Below are 19,367 nucleotides of genomic sequence, written 5' to 3' on the forward strand. Positions count from 1 at the left end.
TAAGATTGATTGCAAGTAAGAAAATTATATTTGTTTAAAACAATGAAGTGTTATATATTATTGAGCCCCACGATAAGAATGGTAGACTCCACCGTGTGGAATCCCAGCCCGAAGTCAAAAGTGAAAATAGAAAATATCAAAAAGGATATGGGAATTCCCGTAATGCACATGAAATGATCGGCGGAGTTGTCTACGCCATAGAATCATTAATCGGTTAATAATCGTATTAATTGAATAAAATAAAATAAATAAAATGAAACGCCCAACAACTGAATAAGAAAATCAATTTCCGAAAACAACAAGCGTTCTCTCTGTTTCACTGCTTTTCATCTTCCTCCTCACAGGTAACATAACCACCTTTCCTCTTGCTTTCTATCTCTACAGTATTATTATTATTTTTATTTAATTAAAAAAATTTATTAGTTTTAGGGATTTGGAAGTGTTTTGGTTTCTGGAAACTTTGTTTTTGTAACAGAATATTAAAAATTTTGACTTTCAATTAATGAAAATCTTTTGGGGTTTGGTTTGTGATATTAATTTACATCTGGGTTTTTTTTTTAATAAGTTTTATTTTTGTGATCTTGGTATTGATTGTGTTGCCTAATTAGAGAGGAAGCAAAGCCAGAAACAAGAGGGAATTAATTTCGAGAATCTGGGGATTTATTATGATGGTTGTGATCTGATTTGATGTATTGAAAGTGGGTTATGTTATGGGATGTTATGTATGAGTTGTTGATATTATTGGTTGGTTTTGGGCTTTGATTTCTGGGTTGCTTCGGTCTTTGATTTTGTTTATTTATTTGTTTATTTTGTTGGTTTGGTGGGTGGAAGCGCAGATGGGAAGGGGAGGGAAGGTTAATTCTAGGGAGATGTGAAGAGAAGGTTAGGTCAAAAGATAAGGGTTCTGATGATTCTGATGAGGATTATGTGGTTTAGATGAAGGGAAGATGTATCTGAGGATGAATTGGAAGATTATTGTTCTTCCATAGATGGATGTGCGTCGGAAGAGAGTTTCGGTGAAGAGAGTTTCGGTGGTTTTGTGAGAGGAGGAGGAGGAGGAGGGGAGTAGAAGAAGAGAAGGAGGTGAGGAAGGTTATTGGATCGAAAGCGGGAAAGAGTAATTTAGGAAACGGGGCTAAAACATCACGAAAGAGGAAAAGGGTTTGTATGGAGATGAAGAGAGGAGATTATGAAGGAGAGGAGGAGGAAGAGGAGGATGAGGAGTTTACCCTTGATGAAGATGATTGTTTGGATGATGAAGAGGAATGGTGGTCACGAAGAAGAAGACAACAGTAGGAGAATAAGAAGTTGGGTAGAAAAGGTTTGAGAAAAAAGGGTTCTGTTAGAGGTAGAAAAAGGAGAAAAACGTACTGCTCAGCAAAACCTTTAGGAAAGAAAGGAAGAAGAAACGTGGGTTGAGGAGGAAAGAAAGATGTGATGATGATGAGATTGTGATTTTCTTGATGATGCTCTAGTTGTGAGAGAAAAGAGCAAGACAAAATCAAGTCGGCAAAGGAGAAGGTACGTTGTACCTTCAGATTCAGATTTTGTGTCTTCTGGGTCACTGATTGTGATTATACAATCTCAGAGGAAGAGAGAGAACAAGTGAGAGAAGCCATGAATTGTGTGGGTATCTGAAAACTAGTTTAAGGGGTTCCGTTTCCTCAAAGAAAATTGAGGAGGAAGATAATTTACAGCTGCCAAAAAAACCTCCTGCAAGAAAGGGTAAGGAGAAGATAGAAGTAGTGAAGAGTGAAGTGGCAAAGCAAGTAGTGGTATATGTTTTTCTGAGGAAGATAAAAGAAGATTCAGGGGGACTCTGAACTGTTGCAGTCACTATTTCTGTTTCGCTTGCATCATGGAGTGGTCAAAGTGGAATCACGTTGCCCTTTGTGCAAGCAGAGGTTCAAGACAATTACTAAGCCAGAAAGAGCACACAGCTGGTGTTGATTTGAGATGTGGTGATTCAAGTACCCAAACGTGATCAGTATGTTATTAGTTGCCCTCACTGTTCTTGTGCTTCTGTTTACTTCTTCTTACTTTATTGTTTACTTCCCGTTTGAAATGAGATTACTGTTTACAGGTCTATCAACCATCTGAGGAAGACCTCAGGAGTTATCTTGACCCCTATGAGAATGTTATTTGTTCTGAATGCCACCAAGGTGGGGATGATGGCCTTATGTTACTGTGTGATATCTGTGATTATCAGCAAACACATATGTGTTGGCCGGGCGGGTCGTACCGGATGGCAATTGGTACTGTGACGGTGTAGGCTGTGTGCTCCGGATCTTCTAGTTCCAGCTCAAGATCCTTACTGATCAAAGGGCCCACACAACTTGTTTAATAGACCATCCCCATCTTAAGTTTTGGGGAAAGTTTAGACCTCCTTCATTGTCTTCACTCGTATAAGCTAACTCAGGGTTCTGTAAATCTTTCATACACTGAGTTAATTTGGAGATGTTCAGGCAGTCTCCAGGATCTGGAGCAGGGGCACCAACCTCTCTGGGAGGCGTGGATACACCGTCAGATACAAAATCTCCTTTCTATTAATAGAATGAATTATATGGCTGGTAGTGCTGATGGTATGTCAACCCCAAATTTGAGTAGTGACATTTTGAACTCTCAAATAGATCAGGGCAGGGAAACAGTAGTTCAACCAGCAAGTGCTCAAGGAAATACGGAGCAACTGCATCAGACAATCGTGAGGAGAGATTACACGAGTATCCCTTCTTCAGTAGAAAATAGTGAAATTTTTGCTCCAAGATTAAGCATTTGAGAAGGCAAGCGGTTCAGGATCAACTATGACTAACATGAATGGGCTGCCAATTAACATTGTGGCCTGAACTTGCTGGGATCAATTTAATACCATCTATGAGCAATTCCGACAGTGCGGCAGTATATCAAATCTTGGGTCTGAGTGGTTGTTGTCTCCTTTGCACGTAGAGATGAGGGTTTTTTATGTAGCTAAGGAACAGTTGCAATCAATTGTCAAAAGCCATTTGAAAAACTTGTCCAGAGATATTGAACTTGGTAGAATTCTCATTTCTTTAGCTTCTACAGCCAGTGTTTTGTAACCCATTTCAGTTCCAGAAAACAAAAATATCCTTATGCATGCTTATATTTTAACATGGTATGGATTAGGATTAGGTTCAATTGAATGAATTTTGATTACCCTGCTTTTGATAATGTCAAATGACCCCTTTTTTTTTAGCAGACCACAGTATATTCAAGGACATCGCAAGAAGTTTACACACACCATTTTAGCCGCTTGTGGTCTTGAACACAGGAGGAGTGAGGTTCACTTGGCATCACCATCAATTTGTTCTCATGTAGAAAGATTAGCAGCTGGGAGACTAGTTTGATGAAAGGTTTCTGCTCTTTCGTTTGATACTTTTGTAAAAGATGTAGTGAAGAGAATCATGGACACAAGGATGCCGCAAGGGTAAGTTAGGTCTTTAGGATTGATGCAGAGAGATTTCTATGCTTATGTCTTTTTGATAGGAGATAGACAAAATTTATTGTAACTTGTTTATAGCGATAATTAACTGAGTACATTGAGCACCAATAAAGTGCTCCATTCTTGTTTGGTCATTGTATTAGTCATTGTTTAGACTGGACAAGTCAAACTATTTTTACTACTCACCAATTTTTCTGTTGCTGTATATATCTTTCCAATGAATAGGATCAGATATTGAACTACCATCTTTTGATGATCATAGGTATATGATTATTTATTGGACAAATATTTATTTATACACATTCCTCAACTTAATGAAGTGACACTGAAATATCATTTATTTGGGAATAACCATCACAGAATCCCCTTCTTCCTTGATAAATACATTATCTTAATTGGTTGACCAATATATCATCAAGGGCAAAATCAACTTTGTGAGATGTTGGTGGTGGTTTTTTTTTTTTCCTTGAGTTAGTGGTATATATCATATATGTCTTTATCAAGCTATTGTAAACTCCAATTCTTGTTTGATAGAATAGATAGTAAAGTTGACAAGCCTGTGAGGCAGTTTATAAATTTTTTTTATATCGAGACTCGAGACTTTAGTTTGTAAAGTTTGAATTCTCTTAAACCAAATAGAGGCTTTTGGAATGAAAGACGTTTGCATAATGTCCAAAATTCCGTGAAGACTTTAAACCTAAATCGAACAATATTTACTTGATTGAACAATAATGTAAAAAAGAAAAGAAGAAAAAAAGAGAAAACTATTCAGCTGAGTCCAGGATAGTGGGCATGCTTTTGTTTTACTTGTTGCCTGGGTCCATGGCTCTCCTTTGTCTCATTCTGAAATGTTGTAAGTTTCAGTGGTTACATTTAGTGGAAAGAAGCACATTTTCCCACTAATTATGTTAGTTGAATATTTATAGTTTTTTTGGGTAAATCACAACCAACACTCTAAAATGGGTGATCATGAAGGTCCTTGGTTTTGTTTTGCTGTGCTTTGAAGATTCTAAAAGGGGCAATATGACAGTTGTCTAAGTTATGCATTGCATAATGCTTTTAGAGATACTAAAATGGGCAACTCATTATACCAGAAGAAAACATACTAAATTTCTGTCCATGGAAGGACTCTGATGGTAGTAAATTATTTTCTTTTTGCTCTTTCATTTTAAATTATATGATCCGAAGATTGAAAGCTGACATTAAAGTCTGTTCAGGCCTAATAAGAAACATACTCTGGCAATATAGATTACACTCATTCTACTACACCTTATTCGACACTCTGCGCTTAATACATAGGCATATATTACTACAAACCATAGACTGCAGGGGTTTGTGGCTGAAAATTTCAAGTCCACTGTTGCTGCATCATCCTCATCATCCACCATGGTTTATTCTTCATAAAATATCATCAAGAACGGTGGACAACAACAACCCTTGAACAAACTCAGACCTTTTCGCCTTCTCTTCCCGATCCTTAAGGGACACAGGAGTCGACTGGAAATTTCTGTTACAGAGAACCAAAATATTAGAATAAGGAAGTGGGGAGAAAAAAAACATTGAAACAAATGATGATCCAAACATGGATATACCGAAATGTCCTTAGGTTGGAGTGAGTTATGAGCCACAAGATAAAAAAGTTCGTCAGTCTGGATTGTTTAGAGTAAGTATATCAACAATTGGAGATAAAATGACCTAAGCATTGCTTCCCTCATAGCAACCTCTAACAGGATTATGAGATTGATTAATATTGTAAGAAATATGGCCCAAAAAGGCATTCTCGATCTTCCATCAGGTTTCAAACTTCAGGTATTCAACGAAGCAATGTAGATGCTATGCACCGTGTAGAGTAGAAAGGCTTATGAAGGCAAATGCTTTTTGCAGTATATACAAATTTGTCAATTTTTTTGAGAATAAATTAAACTTAGCTGGATACAGCAAAAAATTAAGGTATCTTCTGGCGCCGATACAATGTCCTGAAGCTAGAAAAGTAACCTTTGTCCTCATAAAACGTCCATCAGCAAGCCCCTTCAACTGATCTAACGCTTCTTTCAAAATTTCCAAATACTATTTTCTTCCTTTGCAATATTAAGAAACTAATGGAAAAAGGTTGTTATGAGACTTCCACTCGTAAAACTACATAATTCCTTAAGCCTATATTCTAGCAAATTTTGCTAGAAAAGGAAACTGATCTTCTGAAGTAAACAAAGATTAAGAATCATGGTTCAAATATCCTTTATATAAAGAAGCAAGCAAATATTTAGAGGCAGCCAAGCCAGATACCATTACCACATAGGCAAATTTTCTAATGCATGTAAAACATTACAGGGGGGAATGCATAAAAGTAAGCTTACCGTTCTGAAACCTTCTCAATAGAGCTTTTCTTGGCTGAGCTTGTTGCAGAAGATAAGTGAGACTGGACACTAACAGAATCATCAGACACAGGCAAGATGAATGAAGATAATAAAGGATCCGCTGCCGCATTGGACGAGGAAACTATACAAGAAGAACCCCCAAAAAGGGTGTGCAGATTTCCCTCCCGCAGCTCTTTCCTCAACAAAGAAAGTGTCGAATGAGATCCACCTTTACGTGTTTTCCTCTTGCGCTGCATGTAATCATGAATTAAGGAATTCACAGCATTATGCCAAATCCACATCATACTCATGTTTTGAGAAGAAAGCCTTAAAAACTTTAAGTTAGTAACATTTATACTAAAAGCCAAAAAGAAAAAAGTCTGCCTAGCAGAATGACTTAAAGCTACTTGTACGAGAATATCTTGAAGATGTAAACAGCTAGAGATCAAATAAGATGAAACAAATTCATATTATGGAAAGTCAATCAACTCTTAACATATTAAAGGCATGAAAGTAAGCTTGAGAATATGCATGACAGATGCCAACAGTAAAATTGTGCGGACCTGCACAATGACAGACTATGAGGCATGACTTTCAGACCAAAGCTTGATGAGGGAAAAACATAACTTATATGCTCCAAAGGTTTCCCTCTTTTTTTTTTTTCAAAAGATGAATAGCCAACTTGGTTTTGACAAACCATTAGTATGACATCATCCCAAAAAAATAATTTTGCAAAGTTATTTCTGAAGTTTTATGCATGTTGAATGCTTCAGCATATTATCTAGCAATTGAGCACAAAAATGATTAATGAAGGCAATAATTCAGAAATTCTTAAAACATACAAATGCATCAGGGAAAAAGGATATCTTAAATATATTTCCATGTTGTAGAGTTATGTGTGCAACCATATCAACCCCCACCCTCATTGAACAAACTGGACAAACCTGCAAATAAAGAGCGCCCAATGTTAGTAAATAAAGATTTAATAAGTACTTTTCCCAAATGGTGAATATGAATCCTAATCCACAACATAATAAATAGATTCTGGAAAAGAAAAACCCAAACCTCCATTAGTCCAAACACACAATAACCTTTTGGCTTCAGTCTTGTTATTTTTCTTGCTAAGATGATTTTTTTTCAGTCTACTGCATAACGAAAATTCCCCTATAACCCGACCAATCCGATCTCTCCTACGGGATGAAGAACACCATCAAATGCAAGTAAGTGCCTACATGGGAAGTTAATTCCCATCTTCTAAATATAGAAGCCCTCCTCCCCAGCTAAGCACAGTCTGTTATTTGATATGAATTCATGTCCATTTGATGCTTTGGGTGTTACCTTTCCAGTGATGTCAATTCCCATGTGTTAAACCTAAGTCAAATCAAGGTTTCAAGTCTAACTAACATCAATCCATGACTATCAGGAGATGACGAAAGCTGAAAATAAAGCTTACAGATTTTACTGATTATATCCCTCAATCAGAAAAGGAAAGACCTTTGAAGCTGAATACAAAGCCTACAAAATTATACTGACAGTATCCAATCATGAGTTCAGATTTAGGCCACCTCAAGTGAGTCCAACTACAAGGGATCCTGAAGACAGTTCCTGTTACCACTCATCTATACAGCAGTTGGTTAAAATTTAAATATTTGTTGATTGAGACTAACGGGCAATAATGACTTTAAAAAATATATATCAAAACTAAATGTTTCTTTAATATACATCATCAATAGGAAATCTAAGAAACAAAAAAAGTTACCATCATCAGTTTGAACTACATGCAAGAGCTGAACAAGAATCTTATAAAGAAATATCCAAAATTTCTAATTTGCAAGTAACATACCCCATTCTTTGCCTCCACAGGATGCTCGTCATCAATGTGGCAACACAAGCCAACAATATCAAAATACTCTGAGCAAAATGGGCATGGAAATTCCTCCCTTATATCATCATCTCCATCAATTTCTTCAAATCCCATGAACATATCTGCATTCACATGAGGTCGTTTCAATCAATGGAAAAATTGTGAAGTTCCCAAATATGAACTTTATAGAACCTAAGGCATTTATTTGAGCCAAGTAAGAAGAGGAAAAGAAACCAAAACAAAATAACTGGATCATACACTTTATATATATACAGGGGGAGAAAAAAGAAAGAGAAACTTGCTCCATGTTAAGCAAAGCATTTATATTGAGCTTGGCTGATTAAGGTTGTGTGAGATATTGTGGTCTAACCATTGTAGATCAAATATGAAATTGAAACAACCTCCTATTTGCTCCTCTTCTTACCCTCAATTAAAAGACGAATTAAAAATTTCCAAAGGCTATGCGAAATAGGTGTCTAGCATTTCTTAAATAAGAACTTTTACATGATTGCACAACAATGAGTCCCAAGCTCCCAATATTTATCTTCTCTCCTTTGCTTCATTTCCACAGCAACCAGAAACTTACACTAATCTTGGCTAAAAGCTTCCCATATAGTTTCTTTCCTCTTTCTATAGTTTATAAGCAACCAAGCAAATACTGTCAGCTTTAGGTTCCACGCCCGCATCATTCACTCTTTCAATTACACTTTTCCACTTTACACAAGCATCTATCATCCAAAACACATCTAATCACTTGAGGCAACCTGTAGCCCCTACAGTGAACGAACCCTCGCCTTGGCTAGCGCTGGGGGATGTCAAATAGACACCCCCACACCACAACAAAATTGTAATGAATTAACTCAATCATTTCTCAATTCTGGGTTCCTCTAAAAATAACTTCAACTCAACCAAACCACATAATTGAATACAATTATCCCCATAATTACAAAGAAACAGATAAAGAAAAAAACAAAGTTTAAAATTAAAACTGTAAAAAAAAATCCCTACTTTTTAACATCATACCCCTAATTTCTATCATTTCTCAGCAACCAAACAAAGCACAAGATAAATAAAAAAAAAAAAAAAACCAGAAAGAGTAAATGAAAAGCTGACCAGATCGCGATTGAAGAGCAGACTGGTATCGTTTCGAAGCAGAAGAGAGACGAGCACTCCATGAATCAGCATCCATGTTTATGAATAAAAAAAAAATAACAATTAACAATAAAGCTCTCTCCTTTAACAACCCCTTTGAATAGTTAGACAAATAAAAATGAAATCTTGGGGAGTTATCTGCAAAGTCCGGATCTTCAAAAGCAATCAGATGATGATGATGATGGAGAGATGAAGAGGGGTGAATCAGAGAGATTTTGAATCAATGATAAATGGGTGGATTGGTAGGTTTAGGATTTCAGAGAAAAGGAAGTGTTATCTTCTGCTCTCTTCTTCTTTTATATTGTTCATTTATTTTTTATTTTTTATTTTTTATTTTTAATTATGAATTATTAAATATTGTGATATTAAAATATATTAATTTTATAATAATTTTAGTATCTACCTTCATTGTCTTGTTGTTGAATGAAATTCGATTAGATATAATAATTCAATTTAAAAATTACAGATAATGATGACGATTAGGTTATTATTATTTATTTTTTTATTATTAACTAAGATATTCGAGTTAATTTACGTACACATCGATTAATCATTAAGAGAAACTATTTCATAGTAATCTATCACAGTTAATTTTTATATTTTATAAATTATATTATTTTCTATATAAAATATAAAACTCTTTAGGTGTTAAACACTTGTATTTCTTTTTATTGTAATAACTTTATTTAACTCTTTATTTTCAATAATTTAATCATGAAATTTATGTCTAAATTCTCAAAAATTTATGAGCTTAAGTAAAATAGAAAAACTTTAGCAAACCTTTCTATACTGATTCATTCTTTATATATGAATAATTTTTATATAATCATATAAAAATCTAATATCGACTTGAATCACTTATAAATAAAAATTAATTTTATAGTTTTAAATCCTTACATACATATAATAATAATTATTTATATATTGTAAAAAAATATATGATATATTATATTAAGATATTGATTTTTGCTGTAGAGTTATTATCATATTTCCGAACGTGAGGGTAAATAATTATTCGTCAACATAGATACATTTTTACAGATATGGTTTTCGACTTTTGACTTTTGAGCATATTTAAAACTTATTCTTTAACCTCTATCTTTGTGGATGCATAATAAATCCTTTAATTATTAGGGTTAATTATACCTAATAGAAGAGACAATTAACGGATTTATCCAAAAAAATATTTATTCTTTAGAATCAATAATTTACGTTATAACCTCTTCGTAGTAATAAAATTATATTATAAAGGTTGGGTTTGTAAAACAAGGTCAATGATCTGTAAATTATAAAAATATATAAAAATAAGAATAGTTAAATTTCAACCCGACCCGATTACCCAAGGCCCCATCCACTTAACAGAAGAACAATAAGTTAAGACCACTTAACCGACCGAACACAAATTGACTCAACAAATAGGGTTTTGTTTTTTCTTTTATATATATAAAAATTAAATCAAAAATAAAAATTACACTTCCTTTCCTTCTTCAACTGTACAGCACGTGACTTTTCCATTTCGGTCACGTGACCCGGCGGAGCAAAAAGACTTCCAATATTCTTGTTCTTGTTCTTCTTCATCATCATCTTCATCTTCAGATCCACTACAATACAAAACTACGACGATAAATTTGAATTCTAAATCGAATTCGAATTGTTCTTTGATTTGATTTTTAATTTTAGTTTTCATTTTTTTTTTTTTTTTTGGTTTTGAATTAAAATGGCGACGAGGAATCGGACCTTGATATTCAAGAGGTACAGAGATGCGTTGAAGACGGTGAGGGTTCCGGCGATTTCGTCGTCGCAAAATTCAGCGAACGGACCGGTGATCGAGATGGTCAGCTCGTCGCTGTTGAATCCGAATCGGAAATACGCTCCTCTCAGTACGGAGGATCCTGGTAATTCAAGGTACTCTCTCTGTCTATCTCAATATTTTACGTCGTATTATTTGTGTAAGTAGATGTAATGTTGCTTGTTTCGATTTAATTTTGGAAAGTTTGAGATCCATTTTTTTTTTTTTGTTGGGATAAGAAGTAGTTGTAATTAGTTAGTTATGAATTTGATTTTGTTAAGTTGAAGAAATCAGTAGTTTTTTTAATGGAGATCAATGGTTAGGTCAATTTGAAATGTCCTTAATGTTTAAAGTTTGGGAATCATCGACATTTGGAAAATCTCAGATGGCTGCAAATGTAGAAGGATTATGTTTAACAAACCTTTAAATTTATGAAATTCTGGTTTCCACGATGTAAGAGAATTTTATGTTGAATGTTATGGTGGGGAGGTTTCCAGATTGTCTGGAATCAAATTTTGGAAAGTAGCATATGGTTGTTGGCAGAATTGGACAGTGTCCGCAAACGTCAGAGGATTATGTTTGAAAACCTTGAAAGTATATGGGATTAGAAGTTTGATGATGTGAGAGGAGTATGTATTGAATGGTATACTGAGGAGGTCGATGGATCTCCCCGGAATCGAATTTTGAATTAGTAGATGGTTGTTGGCAGACTTGGATATTGGCTGCAGATGTTGAAGGATTATGTTTGAAAACTGTAAATTAGATGGAAGTCGGAGTTTGGTGATGTCAGAGGAGTATATATTGAATTTTGTAGTCAGAAGGTAGTCCGATTAAGTAGAAGGTGGTGTGAGAGCAAGGGAGTGATTTTATTTCATGGATTTCTATTCATACTTTAATGTGATTACCTGAGAAAGAAAACATTGATAAATGAGTTGAAATACAGATTGCTACTTTATTTTTCTTCTAAGTTTGGCCGCTTATAACTACTTTTCACTAGTTTACCTGTTACTTATTATGAAATGTGTGTTCTTGCTGTAGATTTCTATTGAGTGAAAATGAAAAAAAATAGTTTTCTTGCTGCAGTAAAGGTGCAGTTACAGTTACAGTTGGTTTACCACCATCTTGGGTGGATGTATCTGAAGAAATAGCAGCTAATGTGCAACGTGCACGAACGAAAATGGCTGAGCTAGCCAAAGCTCATTCCAAGGCTTTAATGCCTTCGTTTGGAGATGGTAAAGAAGATCAGCACATGATTGAGACTCTTACCCAAGAAATAACGAACCTTTTGAGGAGATCAGAGAAGAGATTACAACTACTTTCAGCTTCTTCGACTTCTGAAGATTCAAATGTTAGAAAAAATGTGCAGGTGTGATTTTGCAGCCTTTGAATTTCCTGTAGTGTAATATGTTACTTGTTACTAGTTGCACAGTTTTGTTTATATTTGTTAGCCTTTTCCTTCAACTCCTATATGGGAGGAAAGAAATTAGTTATTCTTTTTAGTCTGGCATTCACTTTCTGAACTGTGGTCTATCCAAGAATATGTCTGAGCTCATGTAACCTCTCAGATGGTTGGATATCTGATTAAGTACGCTTATGTGTGCTCCTTTTAATTGCAGCGATCTCTTGCCACAGACCTTCAGAACCTCTCCATGGAGCTTCGTAAGAAACAGTCAGCTTATTTGAAGCGCCTCAGGCAACAAAAAGAGGTGAGGAAAAAATTTTGCCTTAAAAAGTGCTGCTGAAGTGTTAACACTTTTCAGTTTTTTAACAATTTAATGTTCAAATATATTTGTAGTCATGTTATTGCGCACCTTTTTGATTACGTAAATTGTAACATAGTACTTATGCTGTATACTACTCTAATTTTGGGCTATCAAAGTAGTCTGGGCTGCATGTAATTAACAAAAGGAGAATGTTTGGTTGCTTTTTGCTGCTTCATTTTCTCTTAGTTATTTAGAACTAATCTCTTCTGGGTATTGAACTCTTTGTAGTTTATGAAATATTCATTTGAAAAATTGTCCTATATTGTTGGTTTGTGATGCAGGGTCAAGATGGAGTTGATTTGGAGATGAATCTAAATGGAAGTAGATCTAGAACAGAAGACGACGATTTGGATGACATGGTATGCAGACATTTTACCTTCTCCTATATAAAGCTATTGTTAGATTTCATAAAGTCCGTGTAACATTAGCTCATATGAGTTTGTAACACAGAATTAATTTACTAAACAAGGATAACATTAACAATGCTTTTCCCCATTTTCCATTTATATTAACTTTCAATAGTGGTTCTTTTATGCATTTTCTTGCCTCGTTTGCTTATATCAATACTTAAAAAAAAATATTAGGTGTTCAGTGAGCATCAGATAGCGAAGCTGAAAAAAAGTGAGGCGTTTACAGCAGAAAGAGAAAGAGAGATCCAACAGGCAAGTGGAAGTTGTTCACTCACTCTTTTTCATACTTTACGTAGACCTTATGTTTTTCTTATCAGCTAATACTATTTTCTTCCTCTTAATTATTCTTTTGATAGGTTGTGGAATCAGTAAATGAGCTTGCTCAAATTATGAAGGATCTTTCAGTACTTGTAATAGACCAGGTTAGAAGCTGTTCATCCTTTAAAAAGTTGAGAAACTTTTCAAAAGTTCTGAGTCACTGATTTAGCTTATCTTGGAGCAGGGCACTATTGTTGATCGGATAGACTACAATATTCAAAATGTTGCAACTACCATTGAAGAGGGTCTCAAACAACTTCAGAAGGTACTCTTTTCTCCTCTTAGTTTCTCTCTCCCCATGTGCGTGCATGTGTGCTTGTGAATTTACCTAAATGTTTTGTTTCATTTGGTCGGTCATGCAGGCCGAGAGAACACAGAAACAAGGGGGGATGGTAATGTGTGCGACGGTGCTAGTTATCATGTGCTTTGTCATGTTGGTCCTTCTAATCCTCAAGGAAATACTGTTCTGATCTTTGAACATAACTATTTCCATGATTCATTTACATGTGATAATCCTACCCTTCTGAGAATTTTACATGCATAAAGATGATGATGCACACACCGCCTTGCAAAAGAACACGGGAGTTTCGAACTGCCCCTTTTATGTATACTACCAGATTAGACGGCTACTTTGATTTACTCGATTTCTCTTTTATTCTTTTATAGGAAAACAAATGAATATCCTGAAAAATGTATAGAGCTTAAAAGTGTATTTTGTCATGTTTTATGGATTCTTCTGTTTTTACCTCGGACATACAGTAACTTGGTTCCCACAGTGCTTCCGTTTTTGAGGAGAAGAGGCATTTGATTTGTTTGTATCAATTTTTTTGTGTAATAAAAAAGAGAAGCATTCAATTTGACCTTTTCTTTGGCTTTCTTCTTTTAAAGATCCAGTTTTTATGAGATGTACCCAGAAAGAAAGGACTACTAAAAAGGGTATTTAGTATTTAATAGTTGGATTTTCAGAAGTAAATGTTAAAAACAAATTATATAAAACCTAGATCAACTTAATCAATTTATAATGATTTACATTTTGGTTTGGGGTTTTTATTTTTTGGTTGACTGGAGTGTGATCAATCCTCCAAGCCTTGAAGTTAATGATCGAGTATACTCTTCAATGACCATCTTTATTAGGGATCGACGTGACTTAAACTCAGGAATTCTTGAGTAATATACTTAAGAGTTATTCTCTAACCTAGAGGTGATGATGGGCTATGTCGGGCCAAATTTTTCACGGGCCACCATGCCATGGGCTGCGTGGTGTCATGCCAGACAATCAAAACTCAAGGTCCATGGCACAGCGCATGACCCAGTGGGTCATGCCGTGTCGTGCCTTCGTAAGCCAGTCCATGTGTCGCATAGGCTTTTCTCAAAAAATTTAAATTTTTTTATATTTTTTAAATTCGTGCGCCGTGCTATGGGGTCTCCGTGTCATGGTGGGCCGTGCCAAAAAAATTGTGGGTCGCGCCGGCACCTCTAGTCCAACCACTCAATCACCTAGGAATGGTTTTGGTTTTGGGTTGAGGTAGAGGTGGAGTTGAATCCACAATTCGACTCATGAATTGTTGAAATTTCTTCTTCTTCTTCTTCGCACATAATGGTTCACTTTCAGGAGATAGGCTATAGGGAGATTGAAGATATACTGATATTCCATCAGTTGTTTCCTCCACTGCAATGCAGAACAGAATGATGCAGAGCTCAGAAACAATGATCTGTTCTCCAACCTTCCAACTCGGAAACATTCCATGCGCGACACAAGCCATCAAGTAATCATGCACCTTGTAACAATATTCCACCCTATCTTCCTCCCTAGAATATAGATGTATTTTCCATTGATTCAGAGCAACGTTGAAGGCGCCTATATAACAAGAAGGCAAAGAACAATAAAACACTCCTTTTTACCTGTATATAAACCACACCCCCATCTTTTGAATCAAGAACCACTGCATTATCAAAGACTGATATGTTGTTGATGTGGTCTCTTGTGCTGCGTGTTGTCGTCTATAACAAGGGTGGTCATAGAGCAAACAAGAGGAGGAATTGTAGGCCAGTAACCATGGCAATTTGTCAGCAGTAGTACTGCTCGGAAACGGGCCTGATCAACATAAGGAAGACGGTTGATGATACAAGAAGTTTATTGTATCATCAGGAAGATTGGACCATCACCAACCTGACTGCAGCCTTGACTGCCTTTTCATCTTCTTTGCCATTGTGTTATCAAACCTCTCAGATTGAGTTCAGTAGTTGCTGCATATCGCAAGCTCTGATAATGTGGAATATTGTAAACTTTTCTGCACAGTTTTCCATAACTACAAAGAATTGAATACAATANAATTTCTTCTTCTTCTTCGCACATAATGGTTCACTTTCAGGAGATAGGCTATAGGGAGATTGAAGATGTACTGATATTTCATCAGTTGTTTCCTCCACTGCAATGCAGAACAGAATGATGCAGAGCTCAGAAACAATGATCTGTTCTCCAACCTTCCAACTCGAAACCATTCCATGCGCGACACAAGCCATCAAGTAATCATGCCCCTTGTAACAATATTCCATCCTATCTTCCTCCCTCGAATATGGATGTATTTTCCATTGATGCAGAGCAACATTGAAGGCGGCAAAGAACAATAAAACACTCCTTTTTAATACGCATCATGGAACAACAGGGCGGAGCACGACACCAAATCTTGCTCCATGATGCGTATCCGGGCTTAAATGTGTTGATAAAATATTAATCAGATTCGGAAGAGGCAAACAAGGTGAATATCAAACAATCCGAAGAAGAATGTGGTAATTCAATGATTAGTGAAGGGATTGTAGAAGAAGAGTGAACTTAGGAAAAGCGTCCGGCCATCTTTTGAATCAAGAACTACTGCATTATCAAAGACTGATATGTTGTTGATGTGGTCTCTTGTGCTGCGTGTTGTCGCCTATAACAAGGGTGGTCATAGAGCAAACAAGAGGAGTAATTGTAGGCCAGTAACCATGGCAATTTCTCAGCAGTAGTACTGCTCGGAAACGGGCCTGATCAACATAAGGAAGACGGTTGATGATACAAGAAGTTTATTGTATCATCAGGAAGAATGGACCATCACCAACGTGACTGCAGCCTTGACTGCCTTTTCATCTTCTTTGCCATTGTTTTATCGAACCTCTCAGATTGAGTTCAGTAGTTGCTGCATATTGCAAGCTCTGATAATGTGGAATATTGTAAACTTTTCTGGACAGTTTTCCATAACTACAAAGAATTGAATACAATAGTCCCCATGATCCCCTGATGATTGTAAAGAGTAAACCGTAAACATGATAAAACATCAAAATGAATAAAATATGTTTTAATATAAAATCATGAATTCAGCAAACAACCAGCTTTCGTAGCTCAGTTGGTTAGAGCACCCGTTTAGTAAGCGGGAGGTCTTGAGTTCGACTCTCAACGAAAGCATTTTTTTTTTCGCTTTTTCTTTTCTTTTTATTATATTATAATTGTTGATATCTTAAGTTAAAGAATTTGAGCTCTGGAATTAATGGTATTTCAGTGATTAAGATTGTATTTAAGTAGCATTTGAAAAAGTTTTTTTTTTTTTTTTTTTTGGTTTTTTTATTGATTCTAAAATATACAAATTTTGAACTCTTAAATTAATGTATTTAAATAGTTGAAACTAAATTAATTTGTCATTTCCAAAAAAATTTAATGCATTTGAAATAGAATTATGTCATTTTCCAGATTTCTTAATGCTTTTGAAAAAATTGAGATTACATTTAAACCATATTATTTTCAAGATGTACTAAATCAATAAAGATTACAATTTAATTTTTACAAACTTTTTTTTAAAACCTCAACGTGACAGATGACAATTGATCAACTCGTAATCGAGCAGGTGAAGCTCATTATGAGCTGACCAATTTGTAAATTACCACGTCGGAATTGTGGGAGAAAATTGTGAGATTGGATAATAAATGTAGTATTACCTGTTTTAAATATACATCTTGAAAATAACCTAATGGTTGCATCGAATCTCAACTATTCACAGAGCATTAACCTAAATAGTTTAAAGACAGTGTTATAATGTAAAAAATATGATGCCCTTAAAACTTCCCTTCCACATGGTGTTCTAAAATGATCATGGACAATGGATTCTTGCAAAGTTTCCATTACTATATGTAAATATATATCATGAGAATAAATAATAAGATGGCATTTTATCAATAAGAATGATTTAAAAATTACAACAACATGGTTAGTACATGAACACAGCAGGACTTAGAGCTACCTTGAACTCTTCTTCTTCTTACTGGAGTTCAAATCCGAGACTGCGAAAGTTTTTTGAACTAGGTCAGAGGTTGATAGCTTCAGGTCGAAAGTCAATCTTTGAAGAATCAATGAAAGGACCTTCACATCCGACATGGCTCTGTGAGCCGAACCAGCCAATGGTATACCATAGAGTTTGCGTAGAGCTTGCAACGATAGTCCTGAAGTAAGCTTTGATCCTGTTGACAATGTCGATATCAGAACATCAAGTTTCTGTCCAAAATTACATGCCACAACCCATATAGAAGACGCAAAAGATAGATAAATAGATTGACTGACTCACCACCAGACTTCTCCTTTTCACGTGCCAAAAGAAGTGTATCCAAAAACCGCCAATTCGGGGGAATTTCTTCAGAGCAACGACTGAATTCCTTAACCAGAAATGGTACATCAAATGAACGTGCTTTGTGAGCAACAAACACCACAAATCCCCCAGGTTTCTCACGGCTTTTAACATACTGTTTGAATATCGGTATCAGCTCCTCCATCCTACACAAACATATAACAGTAGTTCTATAAGTAGAATTTTTTATTTTATGCAACTGTTCACAAATACTTTTCATGCACAGGACATTTGCATATAATCCCATATGATATATCTGCATTGGTGAACTTTACTGAAAAAAGAAAGATATGAAAACAATTTTATAGAAACCCATAGCTTCAATCCATGATAATGCTTCACCTAATTTGAAGAGCAGAGAATCTAACTTGATTGAAATATAAACTGAAAACAAAGAACCATACAGGTCCATTAGTTACGGATCAGGAACACGACAATAGACTACTTTTTTCTTGAAACAGGATGAGAGATATTCAATCTAAGGCAAATGAACTTATGGTTGCAAGTTATCCTAGAGTTATATACCAATCCTATTTTTTAACCATCAATGTCGGGCTAGATATTGAAACTCAAACAGAAGCAAAAGCAAACTGAATATTGAGATAGAAATTACACTCGATAGTCATCATTATAAGAATTGTGTTGCTCCATCTCCCCAAGGACAGCCTCGTATTCCAAATATTTAAACTAGTGCCTAGCAGTTAAAAACCTTTTAAGTTGCCAAAGTTAACCATGCAATTCAACATAACATACATGTTCCATATTCAGTCATATGCATGCTGATACTATTTATCCTAGAGGACAGCCAAATACTTGATTCATCCATGCCCAAGTTCAGCCAAATCTCTACTTCGCTATACAGGAAAAATAAACTTTAGCTTATCAGTACAAGCACCAAAGTACTCATAATTTTTATAAATAAAAAAGAAGTTCAACATAACCATTTTGTTGAGAATCCTAGTACATCTATGAGGACAAATGTTTCACTATTCAGATAATCTTCTATATAGGTGGAAGATAACCAAAAAGAATCATCAGCAAACTAATGAAAAGTATACCTTGGAACATCAGGTCTGCAAACCATATGGGTTGAAATGCCATGAACATGTGCATTTGGAACATAACGATCAGGATTCACTAACGTCTGAAACATGCTGTTTTTACCCCCCTGGAGATCTAGAAGTGCAATCTCAATGATCATATCAAGCTCTCTGCTAAAGCCCGTGGTCTCGATGTCAAAAACAATAAGAGTAATGAGATTGGCAAATTCTTTGTCCTCAGCAATCTTTTTTCGAATATCAAAGTATTGGGTTCCTTGAATTTCCTTTATTTCTGTTTTATTTACATTTATTGTTGTGCTTGTTGAAATCTTTGAGTAAAAAGATTCCTCATTAATTTGGCTTGGTTTAATGCTTTGGGTAGTCTTGTTGCCTTCTGTTTTTGTAGTAATTGGTCTTCTAGTCCACCTCTTACTGTATTTTCCTTCCATTCCAGAGGCTTTGGAAGAAAGCATCCTAAAGCTCGAACTATTTCCATAATTCCTATGTATTCTGTGAAAATTTTCCCTTTCTAATCAATTCCCTACTTAAGACGTAGATCCTTGAACTT

General features: G+C 35.4%; 3 protein-coding genes, 1 non-coding gene and 1 pseudogene across 5 annotated transcripts; 3 read left to right on the forward strand and 2 right to left on the reverse strand.

The window, feature by feature from the left end:
• The first annotated feature begins 795 nt into the window (after window positions 1-795).
• LOC116127918 lies at window positions 796-2,318 on the forward strand (annotated as a pseudogene).
• A 2,270-nt stretch (window positions 2,319-4,588) lies between these two features.
• Window positions 4,589-9,002, reverse strand: LOC116127959 (protein DEHYDRATION-INDUCED 19 homolog 3-like). Its single transcript, XM_031413618.1, has 5 exons — window positions 8,789-9,002; window positions 7,655-7,797; window positions 6,678-6,755; window positions 5,812-6,068; window positions 4,589-4,964 (listed from the first exon to the last, which is right to left on the reverse strand). The coding sequence occupies exons 1-5, from the start codon at window positions 8,862-8,864 to the stop codon at window positions 4,856-4,858; spliced, it is 663 nt and encodes a 220-aa protein (XP_031269478.1). The 5' UTR covers window positions 8,865-9,002; the 3' UTR covers window positions 4,589-4,855.
• A 1,447-nt stretch (window positions 9,003-10,449) lies between these two features.
• On the forward strand, window positions 10,450-13,962 carry LOC116127943 (syntaxin-43-like). Of its 2 annotated transcripts, none has more exons than XM_031413599.1 (8): window positions 10,450-10,732; window positions 11,700-11,982; window positions 12,233-12,322; window positions 12,661-12,738; window positions 12,964-13,041; window positions 13,146-13,211; window positions 13,292-13,372; window positions 13,470-13,962. In XM_031413599.1, exons 1-8 carry the CDS (start codon window positions 10,545-10,547, stop codon window positions 13,575-13,577), a joined length of 972 nt encoding a protein of 323 aa, XP_031269459.1. In that variant the 5' UTR covers window positions 10,450-10,544; the 3' UTR covers window positions 13,578-13,962. The 2 variants fall into 2 exon arrangements, with proteins under 2 accessions (XP_031269459.1, XP_031269460.1); XM_031413600.1 differs by having other exon boundaries at window positions 10,600-10,732; window positions 11,655-11,982.
• Window positions 13,963-16,475: 2,513 nt separating this feature from the next.
• TRNAT-AGU lies at window positions 16,476-16,549 on the forward strand. The gene has a single exon. It is a non-coding gene; the product is annotated as a tRNA-Thr (tRNA).
• Window positions 16,550-17,242: 693 nt separating this feature from the next.
• Window positions 17,243-19,319, reverse strand: LOC116127831 (exonuclease DPD1, chloroplastic/mitochondrial). Its single transcript, XM_031413491.1, has 3 exons — window positions 18,818-19,319; window positions 17,700-17,905; window positions 17,243-17,595 (listed from the first exon to the last, which is right to left on the reverse strand). The coding sequence occupies exons 1-3, from the start codon at window positions 19,270-19,272 to the stop codon at window positions 17,375-17,377; spliced, it is 882 nt and encodes a 293-aa protein (XP_031269351.1). The 5' UTR covers window positions 19,273-19,319; the 3' UTR covers window positions 17,243-17,374.
• Between the last annotated feature and the right edge of the window lie 48 nt (window positions 19,320-19,367).

This window comes from Pistacia vera, unplaced genomic scaffold, assembly GCF_008641045.1.
Source record: "Pistacia vera cultivar Batoury unplaced genomic scaffold, PisVer_v2 Contig196, whole genome shotgun sequence".
Classification (NCBI taxonomy): domain Eukaryota; kingdom Viridiplantae; phylum Streptophyta; class Magnoliopsida; order Sapindales; family Anacardiaceae; genus Pistacia; species Pistacia vera.

Bases quoted from the DNA above. Each gene is read 5' to 3' on its own strand.
- LOC116127959 (XM_031413618.1), bottom strand. From the start codon at position 8,864: ATGGATGCTGATTCATGGAGTGCTCGTCTCTCTTCTGCTTCGAAACGA. The intron at 7,798-8,788 runs GTCAGCTTTTCA...ATGTGAATGCAG, and splicing joins TGCTCTTCAATCGCGATCTG to ATATGTTCATGGGATTTGAA. The intron at 6,756-7,654 runs GTATGTTACTTG...CTTTATTTGCAG, and splicing joins CTGTGGAGGCAAAGAATGGG to GTTTGTCCAGTTTGTTCAAT.
- LOC116127943 (XM_031413599.1), top strand. From the start codon at position 10,545: ATGGCGACGAGGAATCGGACCTTGATATTCAAGAGGTACAGAGATGCG. The intron at 12,323-12,660 runs GTGAGGAAAAAA...TTTGTGATGCAG, and splicing joins GCCTCAGGCAACAAAAAGAG to GGTCAAGATGGAGTTGATTT. The intron at 13,373-13,469 runs GTACTCTTTTCT...TCGGTCATGCAG, and splicing joins GTCTCAAACAACTTCAGAAG to GCCGAGAGAACACAGAAACA.
- LOC116127831 (XM_031413491.1), bottom strand. From the start codon at position 19,272: ATGCTTTCTTCCAAAGCCTCTGGAATGGAAGGAAAATACAGTAAGAGG. The intron at 17,906-18,817 runs GTATACTTTTCA...ATGTTTGTGTAG, and splicing joins TGCAGACCTGATGTTCCAAG to GATGGAGGAGCTGATACCGA. The intron at 17,596-17,699 runs GTGAGTCAGTCA...CATTGTCAACAG, and splicing joins TGAAAAGGAGAAGTCTGGTG to GATCAAAGCTTACTTCAGGA.